General features: G+C 32.5%; 1 protein-coding gene across 2 annotated transcripts in view; it reads left to right on the top strand.

Moving 5' to 3' along the window:
- Window positions 1-21301, top strand: part of LOC127724133 (uncharacterized) — a 49446-nt gene that overhangs the window by 7392 nt on the left and 20753 nt on the right. For both annotated transcript variants that reach the window (XM_052230997.1, XM_052230996.1), the window contains exons 3-7: window positions 85-784; window positions 6555-6680; window positions 10163-10255; window positions 12008-12100; window positions 13284-13337. In XM_052230997.1, the coding sequence (XP_052086957.1) occupies window positions 85-784; window positions 6555-6680; window positions 10163-10255; window positions 12008-12100; window positions 13284-13337 (1066 nt within the window). The remainder of the gene's footprint in view (window positions 1-84; window positions 785-6554; window positions 6681-10162; window positions 10256-12007; window positions 12101-13283; window positions 13338-21301) is intronic.

Below are 21301 nucleotides of genomic sequence, written 5' to 3'. Positions count from 1 at the left end.
ATATTGTTCAATACTTATATTTGAACGACATATAAACCATCACTTTCTATATTTTGATTGAACACATTTTTGAAATATTTTCAGGTTAAAAACATTATACTAATAGGTAGAGTAGGAGCAGGAAAAAGTGCTACTGCCAATACACTTTGTGGAAGCAAAACGTTTAAATCCTTACGATCTTCATGCCCAGTAACAGAGAGCATTCTGTCGAAAACCGTTGAATGTGAACAGTCTAGTACATCCTTTTGCATAATGGATACTCCTGGTATATCTGGAAGCACTGATAATGATGATCAGTTCCTGCATGATCTTAAAAAGGCCATTCAATCGTGCGATAGTGGTATTCATGCTATACTAGTTGTACTTTCTCTTCGGGAAAGTTTTTCTGAGGCAGTACAAGATTCTTTTGCGTATTTTTCAAGTATTCTTGGGTGTAACTGGGAAAGATATGGCATATTAGTTTTCACGAATGCTGACCAACTTGGAAGTTCAAAAAAGAGTCAAAATAAATATATATCTAAAAGTGAAAAATATTCAAAACTAGTGTTGCGTTTCAAAGGGAGATACATAACAATTGACAATACCAAGAGTTGCCAAGAACAACGTTCAAAATTGTTTTCGTTGATACTTGAAACTATTCATTATAACGGGCCATCTGTTTTTACCACAGAATGCTTGATAACAGAAAACAAGTTTCGTATGTTACAAGAAGGTTCGGACGATGAAAAAAAATTGAAAAGAATATTACAGGAAGAAAAAAACGAAAGGGAACGTCAGTTAAGAGGTAATAATTAACAAAATGACTTATTTGATATTAGTTTTTTTTTGTTATCATTTCAATATACAAATCATTGAAATAAGCACGGAAAATTGTTTTATCGAAAAGCGTTATTGTATTATTGTTTATAAATAAAATTGATTGTTAGATAGCTGAAGAATATAACCTTCAAAGTGGATTTACATGAACATCAAGATTGTTCTATAGGCGATTTTTTGCTTGACAGTCTGTATTTTCACATTCGTATCGTCAATCGGTCCAGAAATTATTGTAGTGTTTTCGAACAAATATTTTACGCTCGATCTTTTCAATTCAATTTTATGGAAAAATGAGGTGAATTGCATATGATTTTTATTTGAACTCTTGATAGATAAATGTCAATGGTTTCAGAAAAAGGTAGCACTCAAATTGATTGAAATTCTACTTTGGACCATATTTTGGGGACTTTCGGACGTTTTTACCCCCACCCCCTGTTGGCAATACTTTGTAATAAATAAATGCAGATTGTTGCCATTGTTACCCCAAGAGATTATATTTCACCATTTCAAATACATTTATTGGAAACTAAGTCTATAGAAGATGAAGTTTCCATACATATGCAAATACATAACACAGACAGTAAGTCTTATTTGTTGAAAGCAAGGGAAAAAGGGTTGCAACAGGAAAGGTAATGTTGATTTTGATCAAATAATTAACAGTCAGTTAGAACTTAGAGAGAAAACAGGCTGTTAACAGGACTTTAAGATATTGCACAGTTCTTATACCTTGCATACTCGCAACCAAATCAGATATCAACCAATCAAAATACTAGATTTGGTGTTTGGAGCACAATTTATGTACTCCGAGTAATGAGTAAAAAAGTACTCCGAGCAATGAGTAAAAAAGCATTGACCTTGACAGTTAAGGCGATACGGTATAGAAGTAGCTGATATCGTTTTTGCATAATTTGCTTACATTAACATGTGATTAATGAGGTTTCTAATTATTTACAATAATTTATGAAGAAATCTCATGAATGGACTGATGCATTTTCATGGTATGCTTAACTTTCAGATAATAAATAGGGGAAAAAGAACATTGTTTTCTTATTGCGTGTTGTTACACCATTGTCCTAGGTTAGTAGAGGGTTGAACGCTCACAAACCTGTTTCACCCTGCCACATTCTTATGGTGTATGTTCCAAGACAGGAGCCTGCAATCGAAATAATATACCAAACACATTTTAAAATGAAAACGGGTAAAGAAATTGATATAATAACTGGACATATTATAATCCTAGAAAAACTAGCTCTTCATAGATATCTTTGTGGAGGTACTTAACAAGGGTAAAAGTTTGTCTTTTGTCATCTTCTATGTTGACAATAGTTCATTGTTTGCATACAAATGTCTCAAAAATGTTGTTTTAATTACGTTACTTATGGTAATTTTGTGGTAAATAAATGATGTTATATTCAAACTGAGAAAATAATTATAACTAAAACTAAGGTGAATGTTAATGCATTATACTTGCAGATATTCCTTTCGTTTTCGTTTTATATACAACTAATAAACTTGAATTCAATAGAAAGCTTATTACTTATTTTGACCCAAAAATGAACAATGAGGTAGTTACATGTAGTATTAATAGTAAGCAAACAATCAACAGAACTTTAAGATAATTTATCATGTATGCTGTTCTTAACATGTAGGTTTGCAGGATGTGCATATCCATGAAACATCTAGTATGTTTGTTAACATGATTAAGACGAGATGGGATACATGTAGCTAATTATGTGATAATTGTTTCATTTTGTAATGCTTATGACGTCTCTAGATATTTCTAATGATTTATAAATCAAGCGCATGAATTGACTGATCAATTGCCATTGTATGCTTACCCTCCAGGCGAGCAATTGTGGAAAAATACTGATTTTAAATATACCTAGCCTGTTTACTCGCGAAGTGGCAATAACCATATATGGATTCTTAAGAACTCAATAGAACATTTACAGAAAATAAAAAAATCTGTGTCATTTTTTAAAATAAATCCTGTTAAAACCTTCAAATTTTCCACCCTTTACACCTCCATACCACATGAAAAATTAAAAACCTGTCTTAGAGTTATAATCCATAATGCTTTCTTCCATAAAATGGTACCATACGCTACAAGTTTATATTTTGGGATATAATTCTACATATTTTGAAAGAAATGAGCCCGAAAATAAAACATGCTACACCGAAGAACAAGTGATCAGTATTATAATATTATTATCTGTTAGATAATGAAGTAGAATTTCCCAGCAGGTTGACGCATTCCCATATGAACCAACTAAGCACCTCTCTTGGCCGACCTTTTTTTATTTTCATATGAATCAAAGTACCTTCAGAAACTTATAAAAAAGATCAAAGAAGCTAGATTATTTGATTTCACATACAGGTACATGTATATTGATGATGTACTTTCCATTAACAATCCAAACTTTTCCGAATGGGTCCCATTAATATATCCTCCTGAACTAGCGATTAAAGAAACTACAGATACAGTTCCTCCGCATCATTTCTGAACATTTACCTCGAATTTGACAACAGCGGTCATCTCAGTACCAGAATCTATGACAAACGAGACGATTTCAATTTTGAAATGATAATTTTTTTTCACCTTCGCACCAATAATTCAACTGCACCCGCGTATCAAGTATATATATATATCAACTCATATGGTATTCAAGAGCTTGCAGCTTCTTCTCAGACTTTATTGTCTTAATGTTAAATTAATGACCAAGGATTTGTAACAGAACGTCTCGACCTTTCTCCCAAAAAATTCATCGGAAAGTTCCTAGACCTAATAAAAAATATTTAGTGTCTACTTCACAAATAATACAAGATGGACTTCAGTTATAGATTCTAGGTGCTGAAGTTGTGTATCTTTTCATTTTACTTTAGTTTTCTCGTTATTTGTCTTCGTGTTATGATGTTTCTTTATTTCGTATGCCTTTTGACGTGACGCTGTTTTTATGCATCCCGCCATCAGGTTTTTGACTTTTTAAATTTGAGCATTCCTGGTGCAGGTTGGTTCTGAGATGTGATTCGGACACAAAGGGGTTTTACCCATGTATTTATATTTTGTTTACCCATGTATTTATATCTTCTTAATTTCTACTTTATCGAGAAGTGTATACTATACTACGGTATGAATAATAAACGACACAGACTTTCGTTAAATTTACGTCATTGATGAGTTTTTTGTAGACGAAACGCACTTCTAGATTACAAACTTGTAATCCTGGCATCTATGATAAGTTTATTACTATCAACTACATCTTTTTTGTTGGCGTCTTTGTTAGATTAAGTTGTATGTTTGTTTGAATTTTTTAGTTAGTTGTGTTGTATGTCTGTAATGCTTGGTTACACAGATTTGGCTGCTGGATCCCAATTATTGTTACATTAAGCTATTATGTCTATTTGGGTTGCTTATCTTTTTTGTCAATATATCGGAACTATAAACAATTACCAAACAACTGGGAGGTTTAGCTAGCTAAAAATCCATGTATGATCCACCATTTTCTTCGGGAAATGCCTGCACATAGTCAGGAATATAGCAGGTGTTTTTCTCTTATTCCGTTTGATTTAGTCAGTTTTTATTGACTTCCCCTTTTTGAATTTGCTTGGATTTCAGTAATTTTGTTATACTTTTTTCATGATACCTAATAAATATTTCTGGTCAAATTCGCAACATATCAAGTGCAGTAATTTTATTTCTTTTTCGGAATAATTGTTAGGTTTTGTGATCTACCAACATACTAACACAGATCTAGTTAGGAAATGATTTCAAGTAACAAAATTGCTATGTATGTATGTATGGAATCTTGCTCCTTATTAAACAGTTATAATACAAAGGTCATACATTATATACTGCCAATGTCCTTCGATATTTGTATCCCGTATATTCGTCCCGACGTTACATTATAAATGGAACAAGTTAGGCTATGAATGAACTCCTAAAATGAGAAGATATTTTATTTTTCTATTCCGATCTTACACTTTTACAGAAAAAAAAATACTGCTATGATCCCTTCCCTTTTGAGTCATCAAACAGCAATTGTTTTTAATACAGCATACACTTTATCGCGTCATTCTCTACTATTTTTAGAGTTGGGATCCCATATATAATTGATTGATAATATATTCTAAGAAGAAGCCGCCATCCAATTTTTACAATTGAAAAAAGTTACTAAAAGACCACGGATGTGCAAGTTGCTTTATGAGTTTATAAAGGCATTATTAGAATCAAATCGTGTTCTTACTTAATTCGATTAGCTGTCAGTCCAATTTTAAAAGAAATGCAAAGTTTGGTCGGGTCAATGTAAATGTATAAATAACAAAAATGTTAATTACTGATAGAGGTTGATAAAGTGCATTAAGCCCATTGCTTGTTATATGCATATTTGTTCTCCTACGGATACGTTCCCAACACATTTAAAAAAACATAGAAATAGGAAACACAGTAAGATGTTTGTAGGCATGTTTGTAAGCATCAAATGTCAGCTAATGATGCCTACAAATTAGGAATACAACGTAGATAATAAATTAAGAAATGTTTGCAAATAACATTTTATGAATTGAAGGTATTTGTTTTACTTAAGCATCGTTTAAATGTACGTGAATTTATTCTTCTATTTCTGTCTTTCCATTTTCACCAATAATTTGTTTTTCTTATTTTAAACTCTTGGATGATCTTTATTGTTTAATTCTTCAACGCACTTTTCTTGGACATTTTTCACATGTCCTCAAGGTGAAACATATATAAGTGCACAGATATTATTATACCACCAGTGTAGAATTGTTTGAGCCAAATAAAATCAGCATGAAATAACTATTGGGTTAATAAATGTACATCAGACTTATATGAGCGGGAACACAACTAACAGTACCAATGTTACAACATCAGATGCACATTTTGACATGTAATATATATTAACTGCCGATCGACGACAAAAAAACTCATATAAACGATGAACCGATGATAAAAGACATTTATAGGACCAAAAATGAAACCAGTCCGATAACAAACGACAGCTTTACATGAGGGACACAATACATGCTGTACATGAGGGACACAATACATGCTGTAATCCTTAATCTAAAATCATTTCCAGTATTCTGAAATAATAAATTTCACAAAAAAACAAAACAATTAAACACTAATTATATTTCAAAGCTAGTAGTTACATTCAAACTTATAAGTCAAAAACAAACTGACAAAGCCATTTAATAGTAAAAACAAAAAACGTTCAAAAGACAAACAACGGTCTACAATACACAACATAGACTGTTTGATGTATTATTTTCAATATTTAATTTTACATAATTATTATCTTCGAAAACTAAGAATTGCTTGTTCAACATCTTTTTTTGTTATATTCCTGATAACATATAAACTTATGATTTGTACTAATAAACAAAATGAATTGTGATCAGCTTTATCTTGATGTAAAAAAAAAATCCTCTAGTAAATTTGTACATTGAAGGTGTTGGTTATTCTGGTTAGGTCCCTTTTGGTCATATAACTGCTCAAGTATACATTCATCGCAAGCTTATATTCGTTTGTTTTGAGCGTTCGCATTGCAGTTTGATTCGATAAACCGCTTCAGACCCTACAAATGTATAACACACATTTCTTTTTACAGTGTGAGATATAGTATTAAACCTAATGTGTGTATTTTATATACAAGGAGATGGGCCACAAATTACAAGAAGCATTTGTTTAAAATGTATGCACCATGTATTTCTACTTTCAGAACAACAAGAAAAAGATCTCCTTGTTTTTAAGAAACAGATACATCGAACTTTTAAAAATCCAGACACTATGCTATCATTTGAAGAGGCTGACTCGGAATGTCCGGATAAAGTTGTACAAAATAAAGGTAAACATGCGATTTCTATAATATACTGACCTTCTTTAACATATCCCTATATATTGTGTACCACCAATACCAATTTTCACATTCTTACAAGCATACGAATTATATTTACCGATATGGTTAAAGGGGATATGTAATAATAACTGTGATCATATACTAAGCATTATTATGATAGTTTTTGCCTACGTGTAATGGGCGGACAACAATAAAAAAGTATCCTTGTTTTTAAGAAACAGATACACAGAACTTTTAAGAATCCAGACACCATGGTTTTATTGGTAGAGGCTGACTCAGAATGCACGGATAAAAGTGTTTCAGATATTTGTTAACATGGTCTTTCTGTAACATACTGACCTTATTTAACATGTTCGAGCAATCCCTTTTATATATTGTGTACCACAAATACCGATTTTTAAATTCTTACACGCAAACACATTATATTCACCGATATGGAAAAAGTGTACATGTAATAATAACTTTTATCATATACTTAGAATATGATGATAGTTTTTGCTCACGTGTAATGAGATAAAGTAACTAGTTCTAAATTTATACCCAGACTGATAACCTACATGGTGTTATCAGCCTGCAGGGTGCGTTCGTAGATCGGTAGTATATGATAAAAAAATTAAAACATAATCCGAGCAAACGTTTCGGGATAATACCCTTGCCGATAGTGAAAAGGCCATGTATTAATCTGTGTGTTAACAATAATGAAAAGCAAAACTCATAGCATTTTTTACCTAGTGTGTTTAAAATCCAACTGATGATAAAATAAAATATGCCGAAAAAGTATTACACAGAGCTATTGTGTGAAGACTGCAGGAATTGGGTGAGATCTGTTTAATTCATTGACTACGTTAGAGTTTGACATTATGCATACACACGTGTTAACATATGGAGACTGTAATAAACCTTCTCTCCAGATTATATATGTTTCTTTTTGCATTAGACGTACAACACCTCTTCTTAAAAACATATAATAACATTTTATGAGGTATGCCGTAGACAAGCTTTAGATGAAAGATTTACAGAAACCTATTTCAATTTTTGTTTCAAATGGAGCAAATATTAAGCGTAACTGTAATGAATTGTAATTCAAACTCTTTTGTCAACAAAAATAAGAAGTACAGTATTTGCAACCTGAGGCGTTACTGTTTGACGTGAATTTGGCTAAAAAGAGTATGATCGGTGACGGATTTTGGATGGATTGTTGATGTCATGTGGAATGATCAGACATGTAGCTTGTTTGAAAGAATTATAATCATCAAGAATGACAAAATCGATAACGATTGAATATCTGCTGTCGAATCAATCACCGCTTCAAAATGATAAAGGAGACTTGATTGCTACGATTGAGTATTAGCTGACTTTTCAATCAACTCATTTTAATAAAATGGAGACATACATGATAACAATTTGGAATCATCTGTCGATTAAATCAACTCTTCAAAACAATATGGAAGGCGCGATCATAACAATCGATAAGATTGATCATGATTTAACATCGGCTGTCAATTCAATCAATTCTTCAAAATAACATGGAAGGCCCAATGCGATCGATAATATCGATCACGATTTAACATCGGATGTCGATTTAATCAACTCTTCACCAATATGGAAGGCACGATCGTAAAGAGCGATCACGATGGAACATCGGATGTCGATTCAATCAGCATATCACTAATATAGAAGGGATTATGATTTCAATCGACACAATCGAAAAGCTGTCGATGCAATTAACTCTTCAAAATAATATGAAAGGTTATTTAATTCGTCTAACTCTTCAAATCAGTAAGAAACCAAAAAAAGGCTCAACTACATTATTATTTCATTGTATTTCATTTCAAACAAGAAAGTAATAGAACCGAGTCAATTGATCAACTGATGAACGATCGTATCGATTCAATACGACTGAAAGGATCGTAGCCCTAGTTTATTAAAGTAATAAAATTGATTAACCGTGGCACAATCGTATTGAATACGATTGATATGATCGTGTCTTTATTAAGCTAAAGTAAAAGAATCAGTTTAGTTGATCAACTGTGACACGATCGTATTGATTGAATACGCATCATACGATTGTGTCCCTACTAAATTGAAATAATAGAATCGATTGAGTTGATCTGTGGCATGATCGTTACTGTTGATAACGGATAATACGATCGTACTCTTATTAATAGAGGGACGAAAGATACCAGAGGGACAGTCAAACTCATAGATCGAAAACAAACTTACAACGCCATGGCCAAAACTAAAAAGACAAACAGACAAATAATAGTACAGATGACACAACATAGAAAACCAAAGACTAAGCAACGCGAACCCCACCAAAAACTGGGGGTGATCTAAGGTGCTCCGGAAGGGTAAGCAGATCCTGCTCCACACGTGGCACCCGTCGTGTTGCTTATGTTATTACAAATCCGATTAATAGTCTAATTCAGTAAGTCATATGAAATTGAATTATTAGAATTGATTGCGTAGATCAACTGTGGCACGATCGAATCGATTGAATACGATTGATACGATCGATCGTGTTCCTAGTAAGTTGAAGAAATATAATTCATTGAGTCAACACTATGTAACTATTTGTAAAGAATTGAGTGAGATGATAAGTAGAGTTCTATACAAATGGTAGCAAATACCACACAACAATCGATTGGTCCTACAACGTGACTCGATTGACTAGGATAGACAATAGAATAGAATCAATAGATAGTATTTTCCAAAAATGACTTTTCTATCTATTGTAATACTGTACGTGTGTTGTTATTAGCGGTCAGTCATTTAAATACCTTTTGATAAGTGATTTGTCATAAAATGTGAATTATATAAGGGTAAAAATACTTAAACGTTTGCTTGTGTTGAACAAAGGTGCCATATTTATTAGTTTTCATCGAAATCATAAACTGTCATCGGATGTATGTTCTTTTTGTACGTTAGAACGAGGTTTTTTTATTAGTAGCTGGTAATTTCAAATGTAAGCAAGTTAATTTTTGAACGAAGAGAAATATTTTAATTCAAGCAATATCTGATGTATTAATACATAAGAAGCACAGGTTGAATATATAGGAACCTCTGTATTTTAAGCCACATCACTTGACTATAGAAAAAATCAAATTAAATGAGTTAAATTCCAATACTAGTAGTTTACATATTTAAACAATCAAGTGTTGTTACCTGCTCCGCTTCGCCGTAATACAATATACAATTGATACAAATAAGAGTTATAATCTGAATTGGACACTAATGATTACTGATTGACACAAAAAAAATTCATAAAAATGATGATCCTTGCTTACCAATCAAAATGATCACCAGTACAGTGAGTTAAACATATACAATGCATAAATGATATGTGAGCGACAATGACTTCGAAGCTTATGGTACTTGTTTAATACAATGAATATGCTATTTAAGTGTTCACGTATAATCAGTTTACAGTTAAAACTTAAATTGCAACATATCTTTACTATTTTTTCTAGAAAAAGGAGTGGGAGTTACGACAAGTCAGTCACTAGACGATCGAACACAAACCTCATCGGATATAATGCCTGACTTCAATATGGAATGTAAAGGTAAAATAAGCTAACATTAATTGTTATTAATAAGCCTGCAAACAACTGTTGTACTCCATGCAGTAAATTCATAATGATTTCGATGTGAACAGGTTAATAACAACTGCTGAACAGTCTGAATATTGACTGAACATATTTTTATTGACTGTAAGCGAATTGTTTGAACAGTACTGGATGGGATTAGTATAACAATTGACTGAAAGACTAAAAAAGCCTTTATAAGCCTATTGTTAAGTCTTTTAAGAGTTGTTCAGATTGAAATGACCGTTGTAGATCAAAATTATAAAAATCAGAAAATGTGGTATGATTGCCAATGGGACATCATTCCACAAGAGACCAAATGACACAAAAATTAACAACTTTAGATCACCGTACGGCCTTCATCAATCAGTTAAACCCATACCGCATAGTCAGATATAAAGGCCTCGAAATGACAAATGTAAAACAATTTAAACGAGAAAAACTAACGGCCTGATTTATGTACAAAAAAATGAACGAAAAACAAATATGATATACAGCAACAAACGACAACCACTGAATTACAGGCTCCTGACTTTGGACAGACACATACAGAATCTGGCGGGATTAAACTTGTTTGAAGGCGCGCCAACCCTCCCCTAACCTGGGACAGTGGTATAACAGTACAGCATGAGAACCAAACTATAAAATAATCAGTTGAAAAAGGCTTAACTCATCAGATCGATACAAAGCTGAAATACATCTAACAAAAACACAGAGTGGACGTGGCAGGGTAATTTGTTTATTAGTGGTTCTTATTTTGCTGCTGATTTTGAAAATGACACTCTAGGCCTTTAATCGTCGGATTCCTTCTAACATAAGATGGCCTTAAATTGCACCATGACATACACCTTTATCTGATCTTATGAACAATCTTGAATAATCTTGAATTTGGAAAATGAAGGTAAACTTTGTAAATTTCAATAAGTTTGAATTACTCCGTCAGCTTCTATCGTATACAGTCCCAACGAAATTTTCACTTCAGTTTCAGTGCCAATATAATTCATCACACAAAATTATTTGTAGATCTAAAATAAAAAAAAAAAAACCTTTTAAATCCCTTAGGCAAATTGCACTCATAAACTCGTGTTCATTTTATATTGTTGCGCATATGGGTTTCAGCTCTCATTACAGTTCGGATAGAGCCCAAAGGCCATGTGATATACTGGTGAAGTCTGATGTCTAATTGATAACTGATAAGGAGCCATTGCTATTCCTGGATCATTTAGATTGATTAGTTTTGCCAGTGATAATCTACTTTGCGGCTGGCAGTTATTCTCTAATTTGTAACTGATTATTATATTTACTAGTTACATACAAATTGACGTTACATAAACACTGAGTTTGAATGCTAAATGAAAATGGTGTAACGCTAGATATTGTTTCATATTTTACAGAATAGAAACTTAAAATGAAGGCATCAATAATGGGAAATAGCTGGTAAAAGAACGATATGAAATTCCAAAATATCAGTACAATGAATGTACTTAGTATTATGCCTACTAAAGTACAATTCCTTCACACAATATTCGTTTATAATTTCATTTTCTAGCAAAAACACATTTGGGAACCAGCTCCGCAATTGTAAACTAAATCTTTATAATAAAGGTTGATAAATAAGACATGAATAACACGGTATTCTTCGTTTCTGACGATGGTTTATAACATAGACATTTTTATTCATCAGTTTCCAACAAAAAATGTAATTGCTTCCTCTGTTTAACTTTATTTTAGGAAGTTTTGTGGGGGTAACAACAGACCAACCACCAGTAGATCCAATGACAGAGCTATCAGAATTAATTCAGTACTTGAATAAAGAGACTGAAGGTAAAATAGACATTGTAAATGATTATTGATTCTTCTGCCAAGTTCTGTTATGTAAGTTAAAGTGCCAGGAACAATTATTGCATGCCAAATTGATACTTAACAGAATTAGATATTTTAGATTAATACACACTCCGTTTTAAAGCCATTGCCAAATTGCACAAGGTTACTAAGGCTCATCCTGAGGACCTTATATTTTTTCCTGTTTAATTAAACTAGTTAGGCAAACCACGCGTTTAAAAAGGAGTTGATACCGAAATTTTCAGGGCAAATTAAACGAGAGGTGATTCCCCTACTATACCATACAGAATGTTATCAATGTGTGTATAATTTAACAAAAGCATATGCATTATTGGCTAAGTTTTCTTATACTTTAATTAAGAAATGACGAAATTATATTGAAAAAATAATTAACGCGTTAAAAAAACATTCTAATATGAATTTCATAGATAACAAAACTAAAAATGAGGCTCGTGGCGACAATAAAATGTCCTACTTGTTGATGGTAATACCAAATGTAGATGGAGAACCTCTGTCTTAAGAAATATTAAAGTTGTCACATAGTAATCACATGCCATCGCTTGGCAACGTTTCTTATTCATGATATTGTTTTTAATTGTTTTTAATTTTCACTGATCTATTTCGTTTCTACTCGCAATAAAGTATTTATTTTGAAGGGTTTTGCGGTTATACCAGGACAGTAAATGAACAGGATTAGTATTTTTCGAGCAAATCTTCTATTAACATTTGATAGTTAAGATTTTAATTTCATTTATTTCTATTCAAATAGAAAAGTTTTTGCGGATTTTTTTTTTACAGTCATCCTTTGTTTTGATTATCCAACCATAGTGTAGTATGCATGATATGTGAACCTATACTAAGTTTAAGATGGTTTATATGCTAAACGGACTCCTGTTAATGCGAGCAATAAATCTAATAGCGGTAACGTAAGCTTTTGTTATGTGCTAAACGAAATCAGTCCGTATTGAATAACCATAATTTGAATTACACCATACTCGAGTATTAAGAAAGAAATGTATCATACGATTAACTGGTTAATTTTAAGAGAATCCTTTCGACAAAAGAGCTACAATAGCACCGAATCCCTTTCTTTAACGAGCTTAATTGTTGTGTATATTTGTTTTAGCTTAACTCTGTAAGTATTACCTTCTAATGATTTTTGTAGAAAAAGTTGAGGCAGCAGGGACAAATGACAGTGGAGCTTCAATTATCAAGCTGGGTAACTATTTACCGAAAAAAAACTGTTGTACTCGAATGAAATAAAACATCTCTCACACTAGGGATCATACTAATACTGTAATAAATGAAAGTAAGATGTAACTTAGAATTCAATATATTTTTTATTTACGTCATCTTATTTGTAGTGAACAAAATCGGAAATTTTACAAACATTATTTCAATCCTGGATTTTATTTGTTTATGCCCAAATTGGAAAAGACAATTTATGGTATACATAAACCAATCGTTCGTTCGTTCGTTTACGTGTTGGAAACTATGCCATTTACTACAGATGGGTACAGTTCTAACCTGTACAAAAGTTAACTTGGAGCCGACTTGTTGACTGCTTCCCAAGTAAAGTAAGAAATTGTAAGCAAATAAGCAAGTTAACTTTATCGGTGGTAGACAACACCTAGGTCGGTTTTTTTAGGACTGCTGCAGACTTATTGACAAGTCTGCTCCAGACCAGACCTGTGGACAAGTCTGCTATTGGCCAGTTCTCAGGATAGGTCTGCCCCAAACCTGAGCTGTAGCCAGGGCTGCTTCAGACCAGTCATAAGATTGCCGTGTTTAAGACTTTTCATGTCAGACCTGAACTTTTATTATGTAAACAATAATAATACTGTTATTTTACCCAGTACAGCACATTACTCTTTAGTGACTCTAAGAGATATTATACACATTTAACAAGTAGCAACCAACAACAAATCAATCGACCGCCATTATATATACTAACAGTCAGTCAGTTTACTATTCCCAGATGATACATTCTCATACTTTTAATGATAAAGTACAAATATAGTCAGTGTTGGATGATGCAGTCAAATAATTTTGTTATACGAGCCAGCCTAGGATATGAAAACTACTGATTTTTTGTGACGAGTCAATATTTTGAATAAAAAGAGGACATGCTGGCACTCTAAATTGATGCGAACAAAATTTTGTAGTCATTGTGTTCCAATACTGCTGTAATTTGTATTATACAATCTATCCACATTTAACATATTTATTGCTTTATGATATGGCTATTTGATTTTCATAATAAAATGCAAATATGGTCAGTTTTGGTTGAAGCGGTCAAATATTTTTGTTATACGAACCAGTCTGAGATACGAACTACTGATTTTTTGGGACGAGTCAATATTTTGAATGAAACATGACATGCTGGCAGTATAAATTGATGCAGATAAAATTTTGTAGTCATTGCGTTCCAATATTGCAGGCATTTGTATCATTCTGTGTCATCAAATTAACTGATTTATGACACGGCTATCTAATTTTCATAATAAGGTTCAAATATGGTCTGTTTTAATTGATGCAGTCTAAAATTTTTGTTATACGAACCAGTCTGAGATATCATAACTATTGATTTTTGGTGACGATTGGATATTTTGAAGAAATAAGGACATGATGGAACTCTTATCTAAATTGATGCGGACAAAATTGTGTAGTCATTGTGTTCCATTATTGCTGTCATTTGTATTATTCAATCCATCTTGAGTTAGAAAAATTTACTGATTTATTATGCGGCTATATAAATTTTCATAATAAATTGCAAATATAGTTAGTTTTTGTTGATGCAGACTATTATGTATGTATACAAGGCAGCCTGCGATATGAAAACTACTGATTTTTTTGGTGACGAGTGAATATATTGAATAAAGATGAGAAAATGATGCAGAAAAAAACCAGTAGAAATGTGGGTTCTCTGAATTAAAGCCGACCATAAATATTAGTAACTATACAACAATATTGCTTTTAGTTAGCATGATTATTTTATACAATATATGTACTTTGCCATATCGCCATTGCCAAGTTTTGAAGTTTACTGCTACTTAAACATTTTATATAAAATGTAAACGACTTGGGGAATTTGATATTTATTGAAATATATATTCAATACACGCTACCTGTGTAACTAATGTCGTTTTCGATTTGTTAAAAGGCAGATCACGGAGATATTTGTATAACCATATATATAAATAAATGGAGAATGTGTCCATGGGACACAAATGATGCCCCCGCCTGTATATATTATTATAAAGGGGCATAATCCGAGAAGTGTAAAAGTGACGCCACCCGAATTTGAATTTGATATGTGTTTTGTGGTAATAAGCATTGTGTATAAGTTCCATAACATATGCTTGAGGCAAACTTAAGATAGAGAACGGAAACGTACGGACGTACGGACGTCCGGACGTCCGGACAGACGGACGGACGGATGGACAAGGATAACACTCAATACCCCCTCCGGTGACGACAGGGTCATACAAATGGCTAGTATATTTTCTCGTTTTTTATATAGATTAGACCGTTGGTTTTCCCGTTTGAATGGTTTAACACTAGTAATTTTTTTTCGGGGCCCTTTATAGCTTACTGTTCGGTGTGAGCCAAGGCTCCGTGTTGAAGACCGTACTGTGACCTATAATTGTTTACTTTTATAAATTTTGACTTCGATGGAGAGTTGTCTCATTGGCACTCATACCACATCTTCTTATATCTATATATGGTATAACAAACAAAGTTTTATGCATACTTTTTTTCAAATGAATTTAATCTGTATTGTTTATATCAAGATACAAAGACATTTAAAAGATGGATGTAGAGCGGTCCTGGTCATAAGTTAACTTAATGTTGAGCAGACCAGCCGAAAGGAAACTTTAGATCATGTCTGGTTCAATCGGAGTTGTCAAAATTAAAGTAAACTTTTTGCAGAACTGGTTTCGAAGGAAACTTTAGTAGCGAACCTGTATATTGTTAACTTTTACGGCAGTCATAAAAACAGTCCAAGGACTAAATCCGCTATTCAAGTTAACGTGATTGTTGTCCTAGGACCGGTCGAAGCAGCACTTAATCCTATCGCAGGTTAACTTTGACCAGTCAAAATGACTGGTTAGCAAGTTAACCCTTTCCTCCATGGAAATTTTTCTTTTACATACTTGATTTGCATAGGATTTTTCAATAAAATGTTGAAAATATGCTTACTTTAATGAAATATTAACTGTACCTCTAATAGACCAGTTAGACATTTGAAATTTTTTGTCAGTTATACATCTAAGTCAGATCTTCAAAATTTACTAAAAAAAAATTTTTAATATTGTTGCCATTGTAAGAGATTTATCCAAATATAATGAAAATGGTTAAATTTTGGGTTTTATCTTGTAATATCAATTTGTTTCTAAGAAAACAATGAGAGAATTGAATGTACATAAATAATCTGAATGGAAACTTTATTTTCTTTGAAAATTGTCCTTTTTTTTTCCTCATAGCAACAGAAGTATTTCCGTAGCAACCAAAGAAAATTGTGTTTAAATTTTGAATTTAAAAAAAAAATTGGCGAAAATATTTAAAAATAAGGTTTTTACAGGTTAATCAAGATGACTCATATATTGGAATATATTATGGAAAATTATATTGTACATTATTTTTCCCTAGCAACAGTTTCTGTTCATAGCAACCAACTGAAATCCTGTATAATAAGTAAAAAATGAACAGTTGACAGTTAGATAATTTGGATGATAACAAATGGAAACTTTTTATCACAACATTGCTCTTGAAAAAGATTTAACATATGTGTGCTCCTAGCATCCCAATAAGGCACAAGAATCAGACTAAAAAGTAGGTGCTTAGGCCAACAAATTAGAAAATGCATTATTAGTTATCAGATATCTTGTTTCTAAAAGAAAATCTATGATGTTTGTGAAGTTGTTTAACAAAGACCTTTTTGTATACTAGTAGTGATAAATATCACAGTTTGAAAAGGCAATATGAAAATAATATGAAAATAATAGCATGTGGTATAGTTTTTTTTTATTACATTTTTGTACATCATTTTGGATCTGGTTTTATTTGTGTTCAATGGAACACTGTTATTGTTAATATGCTGATTATGCATATGCCTGTTTTTCTTTGTAAAGTCCCCTCGAAAATGTAACATCAATCCTTAAATCTAGAAGGGTATTAAACTTTTTCCTATGTTGATATCCTGCTGTGCCATTCATCACAATTTGATTTTATAACAAATAAAAACATTATTTCAATTTAGGTTTTTTCCTATAAAGGCAAATCCCTTCCCCTCCAGAAATAACAATACATTAACTTGAAAGAATTCAGCTAACCCCTTCCCCAGGGTTAGGTACTTTCTTTGCATCATTCCTTCTTCTAGATACACAGAAGATTTGAAAGAAAAAAGATGAAGGAAAGGTTCCATTCATTTGTAAAACATGAATCATACATATATGCTTTTTTCCTCGATCTTGATATCTATATCATTAACGGAAAGCTTAATACTAAAATATATGATAAAAGAGATGATTTTTCATTTCCTATCGTTAATTATCCATTTTTAGATGGTGACGTTCCCTTGTCACCATCTTACGGTGTTTATATATCTCAACTTGTACGATTCGCTCGTGTATGTAACAATGTTTTAGATTTTAACGAGAGAAATTTATGTATTACTGAAAAATTATTACACCAGGGTTTTCGATATCACAAACTAGTCAAAACATTTACTAAATTTTATCATCGGTATAAGGACATCATTCGTAAATATAGCTCAACATGCAGACTTCTTATACGTTCAGGTATTTCACATCCAATTTTTTATCGAAATATTCTTTATAAAGCACAAAAATGTCAGTATTCACCTCTGAAGCTAACAAAACCTTTAAATAGACTAATTAAGAATGGATATAGTTACGATACTGTTGTCAGGTCATTAAAGATTGCATATTTTGGCGTTAATATTGATTCACTTATAGGGTCTTTGCATCGGCACTAAACACATTTATTTAAAAACCAGTTGTTGGCATGACACGGGTTATGTTCTTCTCATATATGTTATGATGGTATGATACTAAACCCCTAACGGGAAGGATTGTGCCTGATATTCATATGATGAAGACATAATCTTTCAATCAGTTTAATTGAAGTCTGGAGCTGGCATGTCAGTTAACTGCTAGTAGTCTGTTGTTATTTATGTATTATTGTCATTTTGTTTATTTTCTTTGGTTACATCTTCTGACATCAGACTCGGACTTCTCTTGAACTGAATTTTAATGTGCGTAATGTTATGCGTTTACTTTTCTACATTGGCTAGAGGTATAGGGGGAGGGTTGAGATCTCATAAACATGTTTAACCCCGCCGCATTTTTGCGCTTGTCCCAAGTCAGGAGCCTCTAGCCTTTGTCAGTCTTGTATTATTTTTAATTTTAGTTTCTTGTGTACAATTTGGAGTTTAGTATGGCGTTCATTATCACTGAACTAGTATATATATTTGTTTAGGGGCCAGCTGAAGGACGCCTCCGGGTGCGGGAATTTCTCGCTGCATTGAAGACCTGTTGGTGACCTTCTGCTGTTGTCTGTTCTATGGTCGGGTTGTTGTCTCTTTGACACATTCCCCATTTCCATTCTCAATTTTATATCTTTCAAAATCTACAATAGATAGCCATAACATTGATTGGTTGTTTGTTTCACATCCAGTGGCAAATATTTCATGCATATCCAGAAGGAGGTCCTTATAAATCCTTATTTGTTTGCTTCTTCTCAATGCTAGTCTTCTAAAGATCTTTCTGTAGACTCTTTTGCATACAATAATGAAATAAGGAAATGTGGTAAGATTGCCAATGTGACAACTTTTCAACAGTCCAAATGATGTGGATGTAAGACAATGACCATTCATAGTTTATGTGTGTAATAAATGGATCACATGCGTTTATTTTTTTCAAATAAGAGTGTTGTCCATAATGTCTTGAAAAATCTGGTTTCAGAAGTGAAAATAAAAGTTGCTTCCAATGAAAATTAGAGGGAAAAAATCCATCGAGTTACCAAAATAATAAATGTTCCTGCATTTTTGTTGATGAAAAAAATTGTTTGCCTACAATTTAAGTCCAAAAGAGTTATTTTGTTCCTACATGTATAAATAAATATGCTCCTCCTCCCCAACAGTAAATATTAAAAGGTCATCTTGTTATGCATGTTATGACAAAATGTGAAGCAATCCACACTAGAAAACCAACGGCCTGATTTATGCTGAAAGGGTAAACAAAAAGATGATAGACAGCAACCAACAACAACCACGGAATAATAGGCTTCTGACTTTGGACAGAAACATACATAATGTGGTTGTGTTAATTATGATTATGAGTGCACATTACTCCCCAAAGAGAGGCAAAAGATACCAAAGGGACATTCAAACGCATAAGTCGAAATAACTGACAACACAGTGGTAAACAACGAAAAAGAAAAAAGACAAACAGTATACAAAACACAATATAGAAAACTTAAGACTGAGCAACACAAACTTGGGCAGTGAATCAAATAGACAAAAAGAGGAACAAAATGTAAAAGTCTGCTTTGAATGGCTTGAATCAATGTAGATAGGAGTGCTAAGCATCCATCCAAACAGGAAATTAATGCTCCTTAATGGCTGACTTGACTCATTAGATTGGCAAGAAGTGCATATAAAAAAAAATGAAAAAGACAAAACATGTGAGTGAGTGAGTGAGTGAGTGAGTGAGTATTGATCTAAGAGTACACAGTTACTGAAAGCTAGTTTAAAGCCAATTAATTATAACTATTAATAGGTATTGGTTTTTTTTTCTCCCAGACTAACACAATATTAGTCAGTAACAGCCAGTGGACGAGAAAACAAGTTCCTCAAAAATCAACTTGAAAAAAATTTGCAACATACAATGTATGAACATGACATGTTCTTTCATCAAAGTTAAGGATACTAATATTATTTAATATCCCTCTTGTTCCTCTACTAAACATTAATAATAAGATGTGCTGATCAGTTGGTTGCTTAGCTTTAAGGTAGCTTTTAATCAAATGAGTAACTACATTTTTACTTCTATCTCGCATTTTGATTCTCTGAAACCCGAAATACGGCGAAAATCGTGAAGAGAAAAATGCACGTATGTCTGTTCTTTTAGTCTGACATATTTTGTAAATGGGAAATGAACCGCAAAGTTAAGGCTCGGTAATTTGTTAGTCAAATTGTTGCTACTAAAACAAAGTTGTTCACGGAACCATATGCTTTTATAATTGTTGAAATAAACATCACGGAAAAAATATTCATCATCTATTGTTTGTGTAAACATCACTGTAAAAACGGTAAACTCTATTAGTGGGCGGGGCTTAGAATCACAACTTACGGATGCTGAATATTGTTGCATAATTCGCTATTCTCGTTAATTTAATTGAAGAACTTAAAATAATTATGATTGAAACTTAAATGTCACTTTCTATAAGCAAAAACATTGAAAGATTGTAAGTTGAATGATTTTTTTGTGGTCATTAAATTTTGTATGTTCCCGCCCACTTAATGACTCGCCGGAAGTCGTATAATGGGATTCCCCAATCACATGTTTACATTTTGCAAGTTGCTATATTTGTTCACTCAATGGGTCAGAAAAGAATTATATGGACTCGACTGCATATCTCCCCGTTGTTAATTAAATTTTTGATATTTCAACGTAAGTTAAAAAAAATGCTTTTGTTGCAATATTGTACGACTCCAAAGCGGGAAAAGCGGCAGTGAACACTCGGAGTTTCAAAATAAAGTTGTTCTTACGGAAAATCATTGTTTACGCAAACTGTATCGTAAACATTGATTATTAGGTATTTTATAACCAGTTGGTATTAATAACCAACAATAAATGTAGTTAACGTGACAATGTCAGTGTTCTGAAACTTGGTTGTCAACAAGAACTTCGAAAAAATGGCGACGGCTATTTAAAAAAAAATCAGCACGTTTAAAGTATTAATGCATTGCGAAAACAAATATTTCATCAATGAAATTCAAGTCAGATATTCTTATGAATATCCTTTTTATATTTGATACAAATTTTATTAAGTCTGATACAGACATTTCGTAGTCAAAGTGTTTCAACTGAGGTACTACACATAGGCGTCAAAAGGCGTCATTATGGAGTAAAGGGGGTGGCGTCAAAAGGCGTC

Source organism: Mytilus californianus, unplaced genomic scaffold (genome assembly GCF_021869535.1).
Source record: "Mytilus californianus isolate M0D057914Y unplaced genomic scaffold, xbMytCali1.0.p SCAF_14, whole genome shotgun sequence".
NCBI lineage: Eukaryota > Metazoa > Mollusca > Bivalvia > Mytilida > Mytilidae > Mytilus > Mytilus californianus.
The sequence above is the reverse complement of the archived record's forward strand: the minus strand, read 5'-3'. Positions and strand labels throughout refer to the sequence as shown.